At 32.9% G+C, this 20,608-nt stretch overlaps 1 protein-coding gene and 1 pseudogene across 1 annotated transcript; both read right to left on the reverse strand.

Moving 5' to 3' along the window:
* Positions 1-14,516: 14,516 nt before the first annotated feature.
* On the reverse strand, positions 14,517-17,336 carry LOC146898911 (uncharacterized; annotated as a pseudogene).
* A 347-nt stretch (positions 17,337-17,683) lies between these two features.
* Positions 17,684-19,452, reverse strand: LOC146898912 (replication protein A 70 kDa DNA-binding subunit A-like). The gene is made up of 7 exons (XM_085735603.1): positions 19,303-19,452; positions 18,939-19,203; positions 18,734-18,830; positions 18,439-18,651; positions 18,209-18,338; positions 17,980-18,134; positions 17,684-17,864 (listed from the first exon to the last, which is right to left on the reverse strand). Exons 1-7 carry the CDS (start codon positions 19,450-19,452, stop codon positions 17,714-17,716), a joined length of 1,161 nt encoding a protein of 386 aa, XP_085591729.1. The 3' UTR covers positions 17,684-17,713.
* Positions 19,453-20,608: the final 1,156 nt, after the last annotated feature.

The raw sequence follows: 20,608 nt of genomic DNA on the forward strand, positions 1-20,608 counted from the left end.
TGACTGATATATTATCTCCTTATTTATATTATCTTTATTTCCTTGTAAATATCTCTTATATAATTAGGACAGATTTACTCCCTATGATAATGGGATTTACTTTGTACATATTCTTATTATAAATACAAAAGGCTGAGAGCTAATCTCTCATGTTATTCAGCACCAGAAAACCTTGTTCTCAACTTGATATCAGAGCTCACGATCTGTGGGCCGGAGAGCAAAAATCTAAAATCTTAAAACCCTAGCCATCAAGTTACAAACCTAGTTGTCCCGTCGGTTGATCTATACCGCCGGCCCTAGGTATCACACCGCCTCTGATATTAAATCCTTCTTTGGCTCAGTTTGGTCGGTAGGTTCCACTTTTTCGCTGTTTTTTGGTGATCTGTGAACAGTTTTTTGCACTGTTCTGAATCTGTCCTTCGTCCCACTTACACCCAAGTGCTGTCAAAGATGACTTCAACACCAGATAAGGCTGGATCCTCTGTTAAGAGTCTTGAGCCCTATGTTTTCTCCGGAAATCCCTCTATAACGTCGGAGAAACTAAATGGTGATAATTATCTCAATTGGTCAGCTACTGTTAACATGTGGTTTCTTGGACAGAAGCTCGCAAATCACCTCACTAAGCAATCCTCTGAAATTGAAAAAGATCTGCGTGATGAATGGGAGCAAGCTGATTGTCAATTAGTCTCTCTTTTGTGGCAAACGATTGAGCCCTCCTTGTTGGTCCATTATCGCTCGTACACCACTTGTTAGCTAAGAATGTCTATTCTAATGATATCCAACGTCTTTATGGTGTGATTCATAATCTAGCCACCCTGCAGATAACAAAGCTCAATCAGCTGTAACTGAGTTTAAGCTCCTTGTGACCGACAACGACCCAAAGAAGATGCTTGAGAAATTGGATAATGTTTGCATCGTTTATGTCCTTCATGGTCTTCATGAAAAGTATGAGTCAGTTAGGAGCAACATTCTTTCTGCATCAGATATTCCCTCGGCAGAGGATCTCATCAGGCGCCTCACACGTCTTCCTGGTCCGAAAGGATCGGGGGGGAACGGGTCTCAAACTTACTTGGAATCTTCTGCTTTTGTTTCAAATCTTGTAGGTCGTGGAGGACGCGGCCATGGTCGTAGGGGAGGCCGAGGAGGTCGTGGTGGTGGTCGTCCTCAATGTACTTATTGTAAACATTTTGGTCATTATGAAGATTAGTGTTACTCCATTATTGGCTTCCCAGAAAAATCGGTGAATGTGGCTTAGTCTATTGATAATGGAAACTCCAAAAACAATGTCATAGGAGTACAAGTCATACTTGTAGTTTAAGGATTCACAGGCCTCATTATCGGCAACAGTTGCTCACACTGGTAATTCTACAATCTGTCTCTCCCAATCATCATCTGTTGGCCCTTGGATTTTGGACTCTGGAGCTTCTGATCATTGTGGCTGGTAATCTAACTTTTTTATCAAAAATAACCCAACCTAAAATCCCACATCATATCACTGTTGCAGACGGCTCTAAAGCTAAAGCAAGTGGTGTCGGTCAAGCCACTCTTCTCCCATCTTTAAATATTGACAATGTTCTTTTTGTTTCCAACTGTCCATTCAATCTGATTTCTGTTAGCCGTTTAACTAAGAGTCTTAATTGCTCTATAACTTTCATTTCTGATTCTTTTGTTATACAGGATCGGAGTACGAAGTAGATGATTGGTACAGGCTATGAGTCACATGGACTTTACTACAGAGTCTCCAAGTCTTCTTCATCGTCATTTAGGTCATCCAAGTCTCAAAAAGCTCAGAGTTATGGTTCCTAATTTGTCTCAGTTGCAGTCATTGGTTTGTGAATCCTGTCAGCTTGGGAAACATGTCCGGTCTTCCTTCCCAAGCAGTACTCAGTCACAAGCCCGCTCTCCTTTTCATGTCGTTCATTCTGATGTATGGGGACCAAGTCGAGTCACTTCCGTCGTAGGACATAGATATTTTGTTACTTTTATTGACGAGTTTTCTAGATGTACATGGATCTTCCTACATAAGGATAGATCAGAACTATTAAGTGTATTTCAAAATTTCTTTAAGGAAATTCAAAATCAGTTTGGTTGTTCTATTCGCATTTTGCGCAGTGATAATGCAAAAGAGTATTTTTCAACATCTTTTAATTCTTTTATGTCTGAAAACGGAGTGATACATCAGTCATCTTGTCCGCATACCCCACAACAAAATGGCATTGCTGAACATAAAAACGTCATATAATTGAAACAGCACGTACCTTACTTATTAATGCCAATGTTCCTTTGAAATTTTGAGGTGATGATGTCCTCACTGCAGGATACTTGATTAATAGAATGCCATCATCGGCAATCCAAAACAAGGTTCCCCATTCCATATTGTTCCCTGGTGAACCTTTGTTTCGTATTGCTCCTCGGGTTTTTGGATCCACTTGCTTTGTTCATGATCTTACTCCAGGTTTAGATAAATTGTGTGCTCGTGCAATTAAATGTGTCTTTCTAGGCTATGCAAGAGTTCAAAAAGGATATCGGTGCTATTGTCCCTCCATACATCGCTTCTACATGTCTGCTGATGTCGCATTCTTTGAGGATACACCTTTCTTTGCGTCTTCCATTGAGTCTGAGTCTATCTCTCAAGTATTACCAATTCCTTTCCTTAACCCAGTAATTCCACCCACGCCTGTCATTGATCAGTCAACTCCATCCTCTTCTACGGAACTCCCTAGTCCTCCTCCACCTCCACCTCCACCTCCTCCACTGCAAATTTATTAGCGTCGTCCACGTCTCCCTCCTACCGATCCACAATCTATAGAAAGTCCAAGTGACTCATCTCCTGCCCCAATCTCATCTTCTGCTTCAGATCCGCCGACATTGTTAGATGACCTTCCTATTACTTTACGTAAAGGTACACATTCCACCCGTAATCCTCATCCCATTTATAATTTCCTAAGTCATCATCGTTTATCGCCTACACACTACACTTTTATATCTTTTCGTTCTTCTGTCACTATTCCTAAGTCTCCACAGGAAGCTCTTTCACATCCAGGTTGGCGACAGGCTATGATTGTTGAGATGACAGCCTTGGAATCTAATCAGACATGGACTCTTGTGCCTCCTCCTTCTATAAAATCTATTGTTGGATGTCGTTGGGTTTATATTGTTAAAGTTGGTCCAGATGGGAGGATTGAATGATTGAAAGCTCGTTTTGTGGCTAAAGGATACACTCAGGTGTTAGGCCTAGATTATAGTGATACCTTCTCTCCTGTGGCTAAAATGGCTTCTGTTCGCCTCTTTCTTTCTATGGCTGCCATGCGACATTGGCCATTATATCAGTTGGATATAAAAAATGCATTTCTTCATGGAGATTTAGAGGAAGAAGTATATCTGGAGCAACCTCCTGGTTTTGTTGCTCAGGGGGAGTATCGTGGGTATGTTTGTCGTCTTCATAAGGCCTTGTATGGTCTCAAACAATCCGCTCGAGCATGGTTTGGGAGATTCAGTAATGTTGTTCAACAATATGGCATGATTCGAAGTGAAGCCGACCACTCTGTGTTTTATAAATGCTAATCCAACAAATATATCTATTTGGTCGTGTATGTTGATGATATTGTTATAACAGGTGATGATCATGATGGGATTGCAGGACTTAAACAACATCTAGTCCAACACTTTTAGGTTAAAGATCTAGGTCGGTTGCGTTATTTTCTCGGTATTGAGGTGGCTCAATCTAAGGCAGGAGTTTCTATTTCCCAGAGAAAGTATGCTCTAGATATCTTGGAAGAAACAGGTATGCTTGATTGCAGGCCGATTGATACTCCTATGGACCCAAATGTCAAGCTGCTACCTGATCAAGGGGAGACCTTTTCAGATCCAGGAAGGTACAGAAGGTTAGTTGTGAAGCTGAATTATTTGACCATGACAAGACCTGATATTTCATATGCAGTCAGTGTTGTTAGTCAATTCTTGAATTCCCCTTGTGATATTCATTAGGATGATGTGGTTAGAATTCTAAGATATATCAAGAGAGCCCCTGGAAAAGGTCTTGTTTATGCAGACAGAGGTCATTCAGATATTGTTGCGTATACAGACGCAAATTGGGATGGAAGTCCGTCTGACAGAAGGTCCACATCTGGATATTGTGTTCTCATTGGAGGCAATTTGATTTCATGGAAAAGTAAGAAGCAAAATGTCATTGCTAGATCAAGCGCAGAGGCAGAATATAGAGCTATGGCACTTACTACATGTGAGCTCATATGGCTCAAGCATCTTTTCCAAGAGCTTCACTTCAGCAAAATAGGCACTATGAATATCATCTGTGACAATCAAGCAGCCCTACACATTGCCTCTAATCCAGTCTTTCATGAGCGATCTAAGCATATTGAGATCGATTGTCATTTTATTCGTGAGAAAATTATGTCCGGTGAAATTGCTACTTCATATGTGACAAGCTTGATGCATATGATTTGTATGCTCCAGCTTGAGGGGGAGTGTTGAGATATGCGTAATAATGGTATCATTGACTGATATATTATCTCCTTATTTATATTATATTTATTTCCTTGTAAATATCTCTTATATAATTAGGACAGATTTACTCCCTATGATCATGGGATTTACTTTGTACATATTCTTATTATAAATACAAAAGGCTGAGAGCTATTCTCTCATGTTATTCAGCACCAGAAAACCTTGTTCTCAACTGACCTAATGCTTGAGAAGGTTAAGGTAAGTTCTCCTTGTTGAAATCTTCACACAAGCTAAGGCCAATGATCAATCAAGAGAACCAAGAATCAAAAGGATGAGTGATGGAGGAAAGGATGGGTGCGACAACCCTAGAGAGAGGAGGGAGAAAATCTGCCTTTAAGAGTTTTTAGTGAGAATTCCAAGACTAGACATGCTTATATACCCCTCATGTGTAAGTACATAAATACCCTTCTATCTTAAACGCGTACAAGACGAGTTAACAAGTAAAACACAGTGAAACTAGTAAGCGGGATATTACACTTAGTTACCCTTTTCTGCTCTAATTAATATCATGTCACTTAATTTTAAACGCAAATGATCGCAATCGACAATGATACGTGATATCGATAAAAATGTTCGAAATTATTTTTGCCGATAAAACATTTTCGACGAGGAAATTAATTTAACAGCATGATATATCATAAATAATTTCATAGTAAACGAGGTTCGTTTATAAATTTACGCGCGATCAAATTGTTGTCTATTGAAGAGCTTGAAAATTGTGTTTCAGAAAATTTTCTAGAATTTCACCACGGGTTACTAACGCAACAAAAATGCTAAAATATTTGAGCGACGATTAAAATTCATCATTGAAAGTATTATTTATTTTTATTAAAAATAGATGTGGAAACATAATATTATTAAATATATGTATTTACTTTCAAAAATATGGATCTTACAATAATGGTCCTCACCAACAGATCTTGACCGTTTAGTCCGGATCTAAACGACAGACCACCACTTTTTTCTCTATTTTAATCTTTGAGTTAATTTGAATATTCCAATTAAAAAGTTAAAATAAAAAATTGAACTAAATTGAATTTGAGTTAACAGGGGTGTACATCTTTTTAATCCTTGAGTTATTAGGAGATAAACCTATATATACATAACAAAACATTTTTAAGGTGCACGTCTTTCTAATCCTCAAATTGTTAAGACACGTATTTTAAAACATGAATGTTCTTAAACTCATTACAATCAATTTTTTTATGTTGTAAAACTTAAACGTTCTTAAACTCATCACAATCATTTTTTTGCACTATATATATATATATTGAAGTTAATAGACCCGTATTTTTTTCTCCATTAATAAACAATGCTAGAGATAGCAGGGAAACAACCACTAGGATAATTAACATACCAAATAACATGTTCCACTAAACATTGCAACTTTTGACACATGCCGTCCACAATTCTATCCTGATCTGCCCTAAAACAATTCAAAGAAAAGTATAATTGTTACATAGTCCACATCAGACTAATGATCACAACACAAACCGGTTTGTAGAATTCTATAGGACCAACCACGATTTCTAATATGATATTAAAGCCTCCTTTAATATCCATTGGGTCATCAATCATTTATATTCATGCTTCAGATGTCTAGAACAAGGCGCGATGGGGTGCGTTAAATAGTCCCGTATTGCAAAAAATGACCAACTTCTCTAGAAGCTTTTGATCTCAGCTTGTGCAAATAAAAATACCTACCTCCGAATACGGTTAAAGAATGACAAAAATAATCTTTACAAATTGAAATGGTTTAAGTAGTTTTTCTATATTGCTTCCATGGTCCTGGAAACTTTTCTAAACAAACTTAATTAAGGCTTAGTAAGCTTTAGTTTAAGTAGTATTTAAGAGTATTTTAGGTATTACTTATTAGGCTAAATTGCGTTTTTGGTCCCTTAAATATTTAGGTAGTATCGCTTTGGTCCCTTAATTAAAATTCGATTTATTTTGGTCCCTTAACTTCTCTCCATTACACATTTTGGTCCTTTCCATTAGTTTTAATTCAAAAACATTAGGTTTTCTTCAAAAACATTTTGTTCCCAAAATTTTATCAACTCCTCCTTTCCATGAAAACTAACATAACATTTGTGTATTCAAGATATAAAAGTAAATGAGATGAAATTAACCACTAACTTGCAAGTAATTTTATTTTTGGGTTGCTATTTTCATTCATTTTCCATTAATTAGCAATAATGATGTTTTAATTTTTTATTGCAGCATCATTTTTAGGAAAAAAAATAAACTATTACTTTGCAGTCCATGCTTTTTAACAAAAGTTTTGTAGAGTGCTTCAGGTATGTGAAATTTTGGAATCAAATTATGATTCTAGCAAACTCTTGTTTGTATATTGTCTTTCTTGATTTTACAACTAACTTTTCCTATTTATATTAAATTTCATCAGGCTGATCTTTCTACTCAAGTTTTAAGCTCAAGAGAATTGGACATGTAGATATCATACATGTGAAACAGAAAATATTTTTGACTCTATGAACCGAGTAAAAGTAAGATTACTACTGATATAGAGGATCAAGCAAGAAAATTAAGTCATTGTATGCGAATCCTTCATGATATTATCATGCAACACAACAAGAAAACCTTCACTTCATGTGCATGCAATTCAAAAAACAAAGTTTTGGCCTGTCGGATTCTAGAGTTTCTCAATAGGTAATTTTTGAAGCGAAAGATCAACATTTACTGCAAGTACAAGAAACAAAGAAACACCGTGTAACAAAAACTTTCTTGGCAGAACAATATGTATTTTCATGATCATTGACTTGTAATGTCAATTGAAATTTTTTAATGTGGTATTATAAGATATATTGTTCTGCTAAGAATTGTTTTTATTAAATGTTGTGTTTTTTGTTTCTAGTACTTGTGGCAAATGTTTCGTTTTAAATATTACTGTTTCAAAATATCTAGAATTCGACGAAACAAAACCTTCTTGCTTCGATTTTTTAGCAGTAATATGGATTTTACTCACTTCAAAGAGTGAAAAAGATTTTTATTTCATTCCTATAGTATCTACATGTATCCAACTTTCTTGATCGTAAAACTTGAGTAGAAGGATCGGCCTGAAGAAAAGTCATGTAAATAGGAAAAATTACTAGTAAAATCAAGTAAAACAATATACAAATCAGAATTTTCTGGAATCATAATTTGATTGAAAAGATAATTATCTAGATAAATGAAATTATAGAATTTACTAATCTATCAAAGGTTTAAAGTGTACTAAGTCTAAATTGAAATCATATGATCATTGATGATTTTTCTTTATACAAGATTATATATATAATCAATGAATGTCGTTTTTGATGTTCATTTTATTGAACATTGTAGGTTGACTCATAATCATGCACTTTCAATTATGTATCATATGTACCTCCAACTCCTTGAGTTCTTAGTCGCAGAATTGGTCTAGAAGGTCTTTCTAGTGTATTGGCTGGTCTCTAGGGTTTTGCAACTGGATCTACAACTTTAATTAATGTTCATATACTTTTTGCGACTAAATTAGGAAGCCTCAAAGCTAGTTCAATTAGGTGCATGTCTTCTGAAACTTACCAAAGAGAGATAATATTATCAGAAGACATACACCCAGTTGAAGTACTCTAAGGATTCCCGTTTTCATCACACTAATTGTATGAACATTTTTAGTTAAAATTTAAGATCCAGCACCCTAGAGATCAGCCACCCAGGAGATAAGCAACACACTAAAAAGACTTTCTAAACCAAATTTGCGACTAAGATACAAGGATTTGGAAGTCTAAATGCTACGAATAATGAAGATACATGACATAAGCCAACCTACAAAGTTAAAACAATTGAACATCAACAACATCATTCAATGATTATATATAATAATTCTTCATACAGAAAAAAATTATAATATGATATGAATTTAGACTTAGCAGTAAATTCTTCATAGATCAGTAAATTCTATTATTTGAATTATCTAGACAACATCTTTTAAATCAATAAAATCATGAGCTGATTTATGCAGTGTAAAAACTTTATATCTTATCATAAGGATACAAAACAAATGCATTGGCCAAACTGAGAAACTGTATAACAAAGATAAATTAAGACAAATATTATTTGATTAGGTAAAAAAAAAGCCTAGTTGGAAATCATATATTTGCATTGTATAGACTATATGCCAACTGCATGTCTTTTTAGTCTCAAGTTTTTACTACTGATGTTAAATTTTGCAATTAACACAAAATGACACTGTATTGATATCCAATTTAGTTTCAGTATGTTCCAACACCAAATCATTTCAAATCCAACTCTTTGAACCATTTCAAGTTTCTCCAGCTTTCCATTTTGATGCATGAAAGTTTAAAATTTGAGCACTTGTTTGTGTTAGCATTGCACAGATGTTTCTTGCAAATGTGAATCTAGTAATGGAATTGCGATGTTTACATCTAGAACCAACAACAATTGTACCTCTACAAATTTCGAGGAGTAACATATTTTCCTTTTTTCTTAGAAAATGCACACAACAGTAAACATCATTACCAATTGCTAGTCTTATATGCTTCTTTCCCTTGAACTTGATATACACTTGATGTTGTCGATCCTCAATATCAATCAGGTTATACATATATTTTAATATCCACTTCATTCAAAGGTCTTGTCCGTTGTTCAATGGATATGAAAACAATAAAATATTTTATTCCATTTGAGATATTTGTTCCATATGAGACACTCTTCAGCAATGGAACAATATTTGAAGAACCTGCTACTAAGAATGGAAACGAGGACCGACAATGTCAAGCGTATATCTAATCCAAGGGAAGACAGTGTATGAGCCTAGCAATTCGTAACAATATATACATTTCTCAAGAAAAATAGAAAACCATGTTAAAGTTCTTACTAACTATTGCTGGTTGTAGATGTAAGCATAAACTCCTTCTAGTTTCGCCTTCTGCAAGAAACATTTGTGCAATGTTGACACGAACATGAGCTCAAACAAGAAGGAAATTATGCTTACATCTACAACCAGCAATAGTTGTACCTCAACAAATTGTGTGCAATTTGTTGAGGTACAACTATTGCTGGTTATAGATGCAACATGATTTCCTTCTAGTTTTGCCTTTTGCAAGAAATATTTGTGCAATGTTGACACAAACATGAGCTCAAACAAGAAGGAAATTATGCTTACATCTACAACCAGCAATAGTTGTACCTCAACAAATTGTGTACAATTTGTTGAGGTACAACTATTGCTGGTTATAGATGTAACATGATTTCCTTCTAGTTTTGCCTTTTGCAAGAAACATTTGTGCAATGTGACACAAACATGAGCTCAAACAAGAAGGAAATTATGCTTACATCTACAACCAACAATAATTTCCTTCTTGTTTGAGCTCATGTTCGTGTCAACATTGCACAAATGTTTCTTGTAGAAGGCAAAACTAGAAGGAAATTATGCTTACATCTACAACTATTGCTGGTTGTAGATGTAACATAATTTCCTTCTACTTTTGCCTTTTGCAAGAAACATTTATGTAATGTTGACACGAACATGAGCTCAAATTAAAGTTTTGGACATTGAAATGGGAAGCTGAAGAAAGTTGTAGTTGTTCAAAGAGATAGATTTGCAATGATTTGGTATTGGTGCATCTGAAAATTCCATTGGGGATTCTTATAGTGTCGAACATCAATTATGACGATTCTTACCACACAAAGAAAATCTTAGGCTAAACGGTCATGGTCTTTTGGGTAAATGATGACACAATGAAATTAAGGTTCTTTAGTGGACATGGAGAACGATCATAATATAGACTCTTGTTTTAATAATGAGAATGCACGTGACATGACACTAACAATTTCAATTAATTGTAATCAATACACAAATATTAAATTAATTAAATTAAAGTCTATTCTAAATCTGGACAAATCAATTTTATGAACATCATGTCATGGTTATTATTTATTTTTTTTTCTTCATAAATTTAGTCTAAATAGATTTTATGTAACAAATCCCAATACTGAATTTAGTCTAAATAGATGGACATGAATTTGGTGGAACAAATTGCCACTCCTAATTTCAACTCATGTTAACATCACATTTTTTTCCAGTAAACTACATCTGAGGGCAGGTCAATAAAAGAACCATAAACTGAATAGAAAAGTGTAAACCATGAATCAACTTGAAACATGAATAAAATTATAAAACAGATTCTCTTTGAGACAAAGGCATAGTATAGTACTTGCCTGTTTCTTTTGATTGGAAATGAAAGCACCAAAAAGATTAGATCCTTCAAAATCTGCTATTCCATCATTGCACAACTTCTTCCAGAGCATGTATTACATTCTCACTGCAAATAAATAACGGGAAAAACAATAAAAACTCCATAGTATAGTATTCAAGTACGATACTATAAGGAAAATCAGTGCGTGGAAAATTCAACAAGATTTATAGCATGAAACACGCATAATAATCAGGTGAGGGGTGAGAGTTACCGATAAAAAGGGGTCTGATGATGAAAGTCAGAAACTTCTGACCGCCGACTCTTAATCAACACAGACATGTTCTGACTGCTGACATTGATCTACTTTATTATATATAGGGCTTCATGCAACACAAAACCCTAAACCTAATTGTTCGGGCTTGAAAAAAGACACGAAACTGGCCCAAATAAATAATTTCTATGATGACATAATATTTTTTTTTCTTTAGAATTACTAGGTTCACACCCTCCAACACATTCTATTCATACAATACAATTATAATTAGCCACTAGCGTAAAAACTGATAGTTCAGTACTCGTTTGTCCGCACAATTTATTTTGCTGTTTTCTTAGACTCATGTATTAATCGCTAGACTTTTAAAAAATAAACGGCTATCCACAGTTCGGCTTCGCCTATCATTTCCTTGGTCGGGAGAAAACGCTAATAATATTTTATCACCTATTTGTCGATTTTGGCTGAGAGAATGATTATTTTTATCTCTAATCAACTTCTTTGTGAAATTCGAATATAGTTCAATAAAAATTTAGATATTGCACAAATTATAGAAACAAAAATAACTATTGTCTCTGGCCCTTAATATCAAAAAATTCTCAACAAAAAAAAAATTATTCCTATTCATAAGAAAAATGTACAAATTTTAAGGTTTAGTTATTGATTAAGAGATTTTTCTATCTCTCATTAAATGTGTGTATTTTTAGTATTAGTAGATGTATTTAATGTTTCGTAATTTTCTATAAGGGTATAATTGAAAAAATATTCAAAAAGTTATAATATTTGATGATTGCATTTGTTTTGATATTTTTTGGTTATTCATCTTATAAGAATAACCGATTGAAGTATAAAGCGATGTCTACAGAATTAAAAATATATAGAAACTAAAAGATGAAAGGATGCATCTTAATTCAGTAAAAGTAAATTGTTTGGGGTTAGGAGCATGCTTAATTATTAGACAAATAGATTTATCAGTATGGGGATGAGTGGTTTTAATAAATTCAGTGTTGGCGTCTATTCCAAAATTATACCTTTCTTATTTTTTTAGGATGTCATGGAATGTTTGGAAGGATTTAGTTCAAATTCAACGGAATTTCTTTTGTGTGTGTGTGTGTTGGGGTGGGGGGCAAGACGGATGTTTCTCTTTTTGCCAAATGGCATTGGAGGAAGGGGGCACTCTATAGAGGAACGTTTTAATAGCAAAGTATCATGATTCTATATGAATATATCTCCGAGTTTCTCTTGTCCTATTAGGTTGATTTGTTTCTAGAGTCTTGTGAACCCATTGTTTTTTATTCGAGATTGAGAGTTAGTTTCTTGACTCAAGTTTTTGTTGGAGATGCCCAAGATCCAATCAATTATGTAACCAATTTTAGACTTAATAAATATTCATTATCTTGTTTACTGTTTAGTGAAATAGTTAATTTGATAATGTCCTTGATTAAAACTATAGACTTGTTATCATGATAGATTATGATAATGAGAAACAAGTCTTTTATTATTTTTAATCTAAATTGTTCTTGATCGTATGATTATTGTGAGTAGGACATCAATAATTCGGATAGATCAATATACATGTGATAGTCTTTATTGGATAAAGATTAATAAGTCTCATTTATTAAATTACATATATAGATGATACATATAGTGATGTGATCATTGAACTGACTCGACTGAGAATTTCTAATGGTCGATATTACCTTAAAATGTCAATAGAAAAATTCTCAAGAAAAAATATAATGATTTTCTTTGACCTGAGATTGTCATGGTAATTAACATGTTATTTATTGTATTTTGATTCTGAACACCTAATACCTTAGGGTGCTAGTTGAAAGGATATTGGATACGATTAAATACTTGTATAATTAATGACTAATCAAGATGGAATTCGTCAACTCTTGGTAATGAGTTTGAACTCTATGATAAAAAATTAAAACCCTGGCCAGGGAAATTGAATGAAAGAAGATATGAGTTTCTTAAGTCATGTATGTTAACTTATTACAGTTTGACAATTGTACCATGCTCTAGAGTTAACAAGAGTTGTAACGACGGAAGAAAAATATTATATTATTCTAACTGGTTCTTGAAAGTAAAATAATACTTCATACTATCTGGACGTTAAGGAGAGTTACTAGACGCCTACCTTGATTAATATATTAATTTGATTAATCTATTACCAGTTTAGTATTGAACCAACAAGGTCACACACAAACGAGTGTTCTAGTTCTTGCTAAAGAATTATTTTATTATTTGATGATTAAATTGAAGAATTTAATTAATCAAAAATATAAATTTTCTAAGTGGAATATTATTGTATTTTTGCTAGTACAAAGAATACAAATAATATATATATATATATATATATATATATATATATATATATATATAAATAATTTGAGCATATTATAATTATTTATTTTTGAAATAAATAAAAATTAAATTAAATAAGTAAATGTTAGTGAGCATATTATAATTATTTATTTTTGAAATAAATAAAAATTAAATTAAATAAGTAAATGTTAGTGTACGTCACATATTATCAAATGATTATGTATATTTATATATAGAAATTGATAAGAGTCAATGGTTGATCATATATGTATATATATGGAAACAACTGAACGACCTTATATATATATATATATATATATATATATATATATATATATATATATATATATATATATATATATATATATATATATATATATATATATATATATATATATATATATATATATATATATATATATATATATATATATATATATATATATATATATATATATATATATAACTAGTATAGTGACCCGTGCCAAGCACGGGAAATAAAAAACTTTTTTGATCAAATGTATAGATTTTATATTATGTTATATTAAAGTTATAAGTGTGGTTATAATTTAAATTTGATTTGGAAAAAAAAATATCATAATTTTGTATATATTTTGAAATATCTAAACATTGCACATAACGATTAAAGTATTTGGATTTATACTTATACTAATTATTTGTAGTATAAGAGGTACTAATTGTTAAACTTAGCATATGTAATATTTTTGCAAAAATACGTCAACGTACTGTATATTATTCTTTGTTGACATAATGTATTTTATTAATCATAAAAACTAAAAAATTTGTATTTTTTTATATAATAGTCAGTGTCAGATGTATACACCTAGTCTGTGAATGCAAACGTTAAATTTTTTATGGGTGTGTATAATTATAGTTTGGGCTACAGAAACGCCGATTGTTATTTGTTTTTATTTTTTACAAAATCAATGGTCTAATGTAAATATTGTATTTTAGGGTAACAACGATGTAAAAAAAAAACGTTCCGCGTATTGTTATACTTGAAAAGTGCATCAATTAAAAGTCAATGGCAGAAGGATCTGCTTATATAGAAATTGCATGTCTTGTAATGACCAGTGCGCCTTATAAAGAAATTAAAAAAAACGACTTCCAAACAATACGCAACTTTTGTTTTTTAAATTATAGCAACAACAATTCTAAAACATGACCAATGATCATACTTTTTGAAAAACTTCACGATACACAACATTTGTGGTCTCCTTGCAAACATTATTATATTCATCCAAGATGAGCAACTTCAAACCTTTTCTAAAAGTAACTCGAGAGACAGCGACATACAGTTGTCCATGCGTGAACACGGACTTAGGAAGATAAACTCACTCGAGATAAAGATTGACCCTGACTTTTATTTATTGTCATTGCAAAACAAAGCATCAATGGAAATTGTTTGCGCCTGAATTTGAAGGGTAGTCCTGGATCACTCGGAATAAGATTCATCCTGGGAATGAATACCCTGGTACCTGCCCTTTTCCTGTATTTACGGTAGCAACTATTGTGCTCTTCCCTAGATGTGCAACTGTCAGCCTCGTACAGTTACACAGTCCATTGGCTTGATCGATGTTTCTCATCAGCATAACTGGACATCCCACCCTTAGTTTCAACCGGTGATTTGGAATTCAAGAGCTCTTATTACCATTAAGAAATTCTGTTGTGAACCACTCGCTTTGGACATCAGAATTTTCACCCAATCGACAAACAGAATCAGAGCTTAAATACTTTTTCTCTTCATCTGAAATCAGTGACATCATATATTCGTTAACAAGCTCAACTAAATCAAGCGTGGTGCGAGTATTCTCCTTTCTTGGAAAAATAGCGGGTCACCAAAGTTATCATTCAAATCGGGATACACAAAGTCTATAAGTGACATCAACGGATTTGTTGTGTCCGATATGAGAAAATCTTCAGGAATTTCTACCTTCATTTCACCATTCTCATCCGAAGCGTCGTTGTCGTCTCCAATTGCCAAAATTAACAATTTCTTCCTGCTCTGCAGGTACCGAAGATGCACCCAATCTCATATTAACAGTAAGTGTCAACACATTACAATAAGCCCATATCTTTGATGAACTGATTGAGGCATCAACAATATCCTGCCTCGTTCCTTTTCGGACAACATGATTTTGTCATGCACACATCTTTGTTCATCAGTCTGCATCAGTAACATATCAACGTGTGTCTTTTCCAGTTCATCTTTGTTGTAATTTAGCACAACAACGATAAGCTTGTTTGTGAAAGTTGGCATGTCTGCTGCGTTTGGCCTGGGCATAGATTTGAAATCAGTAAGCGACTGTCTGTTTTCCTGAAGCAGCATTTCAATTTCAATCAAACACAGGTTCTTCAAGTCATCGTCACCGATATGCAGATCTTCATATTAAATGTAAAGTCACGAAATTAATATTAACACCCTTGCATGCATATGTGTGCACGTTGAAGAGAAAGAAAAAATATTAGCTTTACATGAGAATCCTTTATATTTAAACATATCAGCCGAAAAAATATGAAAAATGCTGAATGGTATCGTAGAGTTAGTAACTCTTAGTTTGTTCTTTACTATATCCTAAAAAAGTACCTCTTAACTACTTAAACTACTCTAATCAGCCTTTACTATATCCTTAAAGACACACCCCTCGAAAACAACATTGTCATCAAGGTTGGAATGTGCTAAATTTCTTAATGTGTAATAGTCTTTAAATGTATCACCCTTATCCCTATTTTTTTATTAGTGAAGTATTGTTTTTCTTCACATCTTCAACAATAACATGAGTAGTTTCTCTCCACTTCCTTTGCATAAGCTTTTCATTTTGAGAAAAAGAAAGATAACTGATCTCAGAACCATTTGAAATAAATTATTTGTCTAAGAAACTTTTATAAAAATAATTGCCATGTCCATGTCATTTGCACCCTGATGCTAAACTCGTCATCACAGAATTCCAAGCAATTTTGACCTGTGTTGCTTCAAAAACAACAACAAAGGAGTACGCAAAGAGAAGTGCAATGGAGACAACACTAAAAAAGCGTATCTCAGTGGAGACATGTTTTTACTTTGAAGTTTAATGTTACCTCTTAATGCATTTTAAGTGCAACTTTTCCTTTTAAAGTTGCATAATGACACGCCATTTGTTCTAATTCTCATCAATGACAATTACAACATGTTCTAGCGTTAAAAAAAAAAATCATTATGTCTTGAAATATGCCTATTTTCATTTCTGCCTTTGTCATAAAAACTAAAAATGATAGTAAGAGAATATATGCAATGCAACAGAAATTAACGTACTTATTTTATTTACTTTTACTCGAACAATTTACTTATTTATTTAAGTTTAACTATATATATATATATATATATATATATATATATATATATAATTGAATATTAATCTACACAAAGTTAGTGAATATTTAAGTTATTTGATATATAAATCAGTATAAATTTAAAGTAAATTTGGTATAAATTGTAAAGTTTTTTTTACAAAAAAATATAACTCGTAATTTTGTGTAATTTTTGTAAAAAAATATTATATAGTTTTATTAAGATATTTGCTTTTACAAATATAAATTATATGTAGTTTACAACTATATTTTCTTCTAAATTAGTATCTTTATCCTAACTAATAAATTGTTTCAAGGGGTTGAATAGTTCAAATGGTTTGAGTTAAGGAATAAGAAGTCTGAGATACTGTGGACAAACTGAAACGAAAGAGTAAAGATTAATCTAACAACTAATTACTAACATTTGTCGATCATTAAAATAAAGGACAATTGTTTCAATCTCTCCAACATAATGATATTTGCACCAAGAATATTTTACATTGACATTTCAAACAAAAAAAACTTATATTTACTGCTGTCAAATTCACCTTTTTTAAAATGGTTTTTGATAGGATCCATGGTAGCTCATGTTCCTATTATGATTGGCTTGTGAAACTTAGGCATGGCAATAAAACCTGTACACGCGGATACCCGACTGAACTCATCTCGATTTGACGGGTTTTCTCCTTTGACTGGCTTTGGATTTTCCCCAATTTCAAAATACGGATATGGTGCGGATAATAGAGATATAGATACTCACTTCGAACCCGTATCAAATGTAGAAATGTATTGATATGTAACATGCAAGTCTCTAAATATTATCCCTACTTTTGAGATATTTTTGAACTTTTATTCACTATAATCATTACCCTAGTTTAAAATTGACTGATTACCTTATGGAGAGGTTCGTTTGATATCAAATGTGGTATTGGGTGTTTTCCCATTTCAACACTTCTTTTACCTTGTGCTCTTGAATCTGATGATAACTAGTCCTTGCACCCGTGCTGCCGCACGGGTCATACAAATTGCATATGTGTCAATCCTAAAAGCAAATTTTAATAGTAAGTATCAAACCTTGAAAGTACATCTTAGTGATCACACCTCTCTCTGTTGTTATGGATAAAATATGAAAATCAAACAGTATAAAGCTTGTTGATCCAGTGTTATCCATGACTTGAACATGCAATTTGAACCTATTTCAGAATATGTAACATTTGACAAATTAATTGACAAACCACATCACAAACAATTGAGCACGAACTGATAATCATATTTATAGACAATTGGTTCTTTCGTGATTTCAATTACCTTGGCACTGCATTCCTTCCAGTGTTACACTTTCCACAATATAAACGACCTGCAACAGTCCTCACCTTCCCTGCGCACTTTGTACATGCCTGGTAATACCAACTGTATTCTGATTCGATCTCACAAATTGTAGCGAGAACAATCCCTTGGCATTGCTGAAACAATAAAAAAGATGAAATGGTGCATTTAACAAATCTAACTTCAATTCATACAATGTTACATAACACACCTCAGTTGCCTCTATTAAGTCCTCAATTGTCATTCGCTTAGTCTGAAGCATATCATCAACCAAAGAGACAACTGTTGAAGCTGTATTCTGACTTATGCATTGGGACACTTGCACATCTCCACCATCAATTCTGATTAGCAACCAAGGGCAGAAATCAGTTAGAAGTCAAAAGCCCAGTAATAACTTCAAAAACTGAAAAAACAAAATTCGACAAATTAAAATTATATTACTTAGATTTGAATTCAATAGCTTCATGCAAGTCACCATCCAGCAGTAGTTTAGTTCCAAAAAAAGCATTGGAAACGCCCATGACCCCTTGGTATTTTTTTAGCTTGCCTTGTTGGATCAAAACCACAACAGGCGATGATGGATCATGAGCTGCCAGGAATGAATTCATCCTCTCAGCATAGTCAGCCCATAGAGTGCAATGAACTCTCCTACTTCTGAAACACACATATCACTTGGTTAATATAACTGAACAAAATTTGAAAACATAAAACTTGGAGAATTTTTTAAACCACATACTCAGAATCCTGCAAGGTAAGATCCAATAGCTTACTCCTACGGCCATTAACATCCTTCTCTTTCAATTCATCTCTCTCAATGACTTGTCCAATCACATCTACGCATAATGGATTTACAGTAAAATGCTTACGATATAAAAAACATACGCAAACACAAACGAAAATAACATTATGCTCAATATATTACTCCAAATCTAGACACTCACCGACAGTTTTTTCCTCCCTCTCTGGTTCCAATATTTCATTGAAAGGCATAAAATCAAAATGATTTAAAGGAATGGTACTTGCATCAATTTTAAAGAACTTTGTCCTGTCTATAAGGGTTAGCTTGAACCTATGTTGGGTAACCTGATACTTAGGATCGTTTTTAGTCACCAAAACATTCTCAATGTCATATGCAGATCCCTCTTCCACATTTGACCTTATCTTTGGCACCAAATGTTTTTTAGCAGATACTTGTATCTTTCCAAGCTGTTTTTATAAGTTAAACAAAGGTGAAATATAAAACAACCTGAGCCAAATATAATTTTCAAAATATAAGACCACATTATATAATTTCAAAAAACCAACCTTGTCATCAAGCAATAGCATATGAATAGAGTTATCCTCATTTGGATTGTTGAACTCAGACACGGTCCAAACATGAACAACACGAACTCGAAGTTTGATGTTGATCTTTCCAGCAACAATGGCGGCAACAGGAGTGATGAGTGGAGCCATGGTAGTAGCAAGCACACGAAGGAAGAGTTTCACCTAGAACTTTGATTTCAATGTTTAGTGAATAATAGAGTGATGATCCATGATCTATATATACACCAGACTTTGTGGTATCTCATTAAAATCTCACTACTCAACCTAAGAGTCACTTGCAATATCAGTTTTTTTTAACTGTTGGGCACAGCTTTGGCATGAATGAAAAACAGTTTTCCTCAATCAAGCATAAAAGTCTCCATAATTAGATATTCCATGAAAATTGAGAGTGAAAAGTCCCAATAATTAGAATTAACAGTAGTTATAGCAATTGATATTCCATCAAAATAACTGCCAAAGTCTCAATCAATCATATTCCAACTCACACAAAATAACGGTCTTCAATCAATACATACAATAAGGAGTTTTTTTTCTTTCTTGAAACCAATATATGAATGATCACCCAAATTTTATAAACAATATTAAAAAAAAACTTGTTAAACACCAAAAATAAACTTTCATCAACAAAAATCCACTTTTACTAAACTTTCAAAATCCACTTTTATATCAAATGGAAGAAATAATTTTTTTAATTAAAAACCAACATTTTTTTAACGGAAGACAATATATAATGCTAGGGCAAATTTTTCCAGCCCTATCCATCATCCATGCACTATCATTTTGTCTATACTAATTTTTTTGTTAAACACCAAAAACAAACTTTCATCAACTAAAATCCACTTTTATCAAACTTTCAAAATCCACTTTTACATCACATAGAAGAAATAATTTTTTTAACTAAAAACAATCATTTTTTAAGGGGAAGAAGACTCTTCTGCTTGATTTTATTAAAATTTGTGTGTCAATGCAATGCTGAAAAATCTGTCTAGTGCTTAAATAACTATATGCTTTAAAGTAGCAATAATTTTTTTGGTGTACACTCTATAGCAATAATGTGTCAAATATTTCCTAGATATCGACTATAATTAAAATTCATAGGCCCTGGTAGTAATAGTCTATGTTCCATGAATTCAAGAATCCATAAGGTTAAAAATACCAGCTTTTATTATATGCATGCCACTATAAACAAAAGCGCCTATGCTATGGGTTAATTTTAGTAACACAACCTTTATTCTGTAATGCAAGAATGCAGCTCTGTTAACAAATAAATTAAGCAGACAATAGA

Source organism: Medicago sativa, chromosome 8, assembly GCF_051527215.1.
Source record: "Medicago sativa cultivar Bolivia chromosome 8, Bolivia_mono, whole genome shotgun sequence".
Lineage (NCBI taxonomy): Eukaryota > Viridiplantae > Streptophyta > Magnoliopsida > Fabales > Fabaceae > Medicago > Medicago sativa.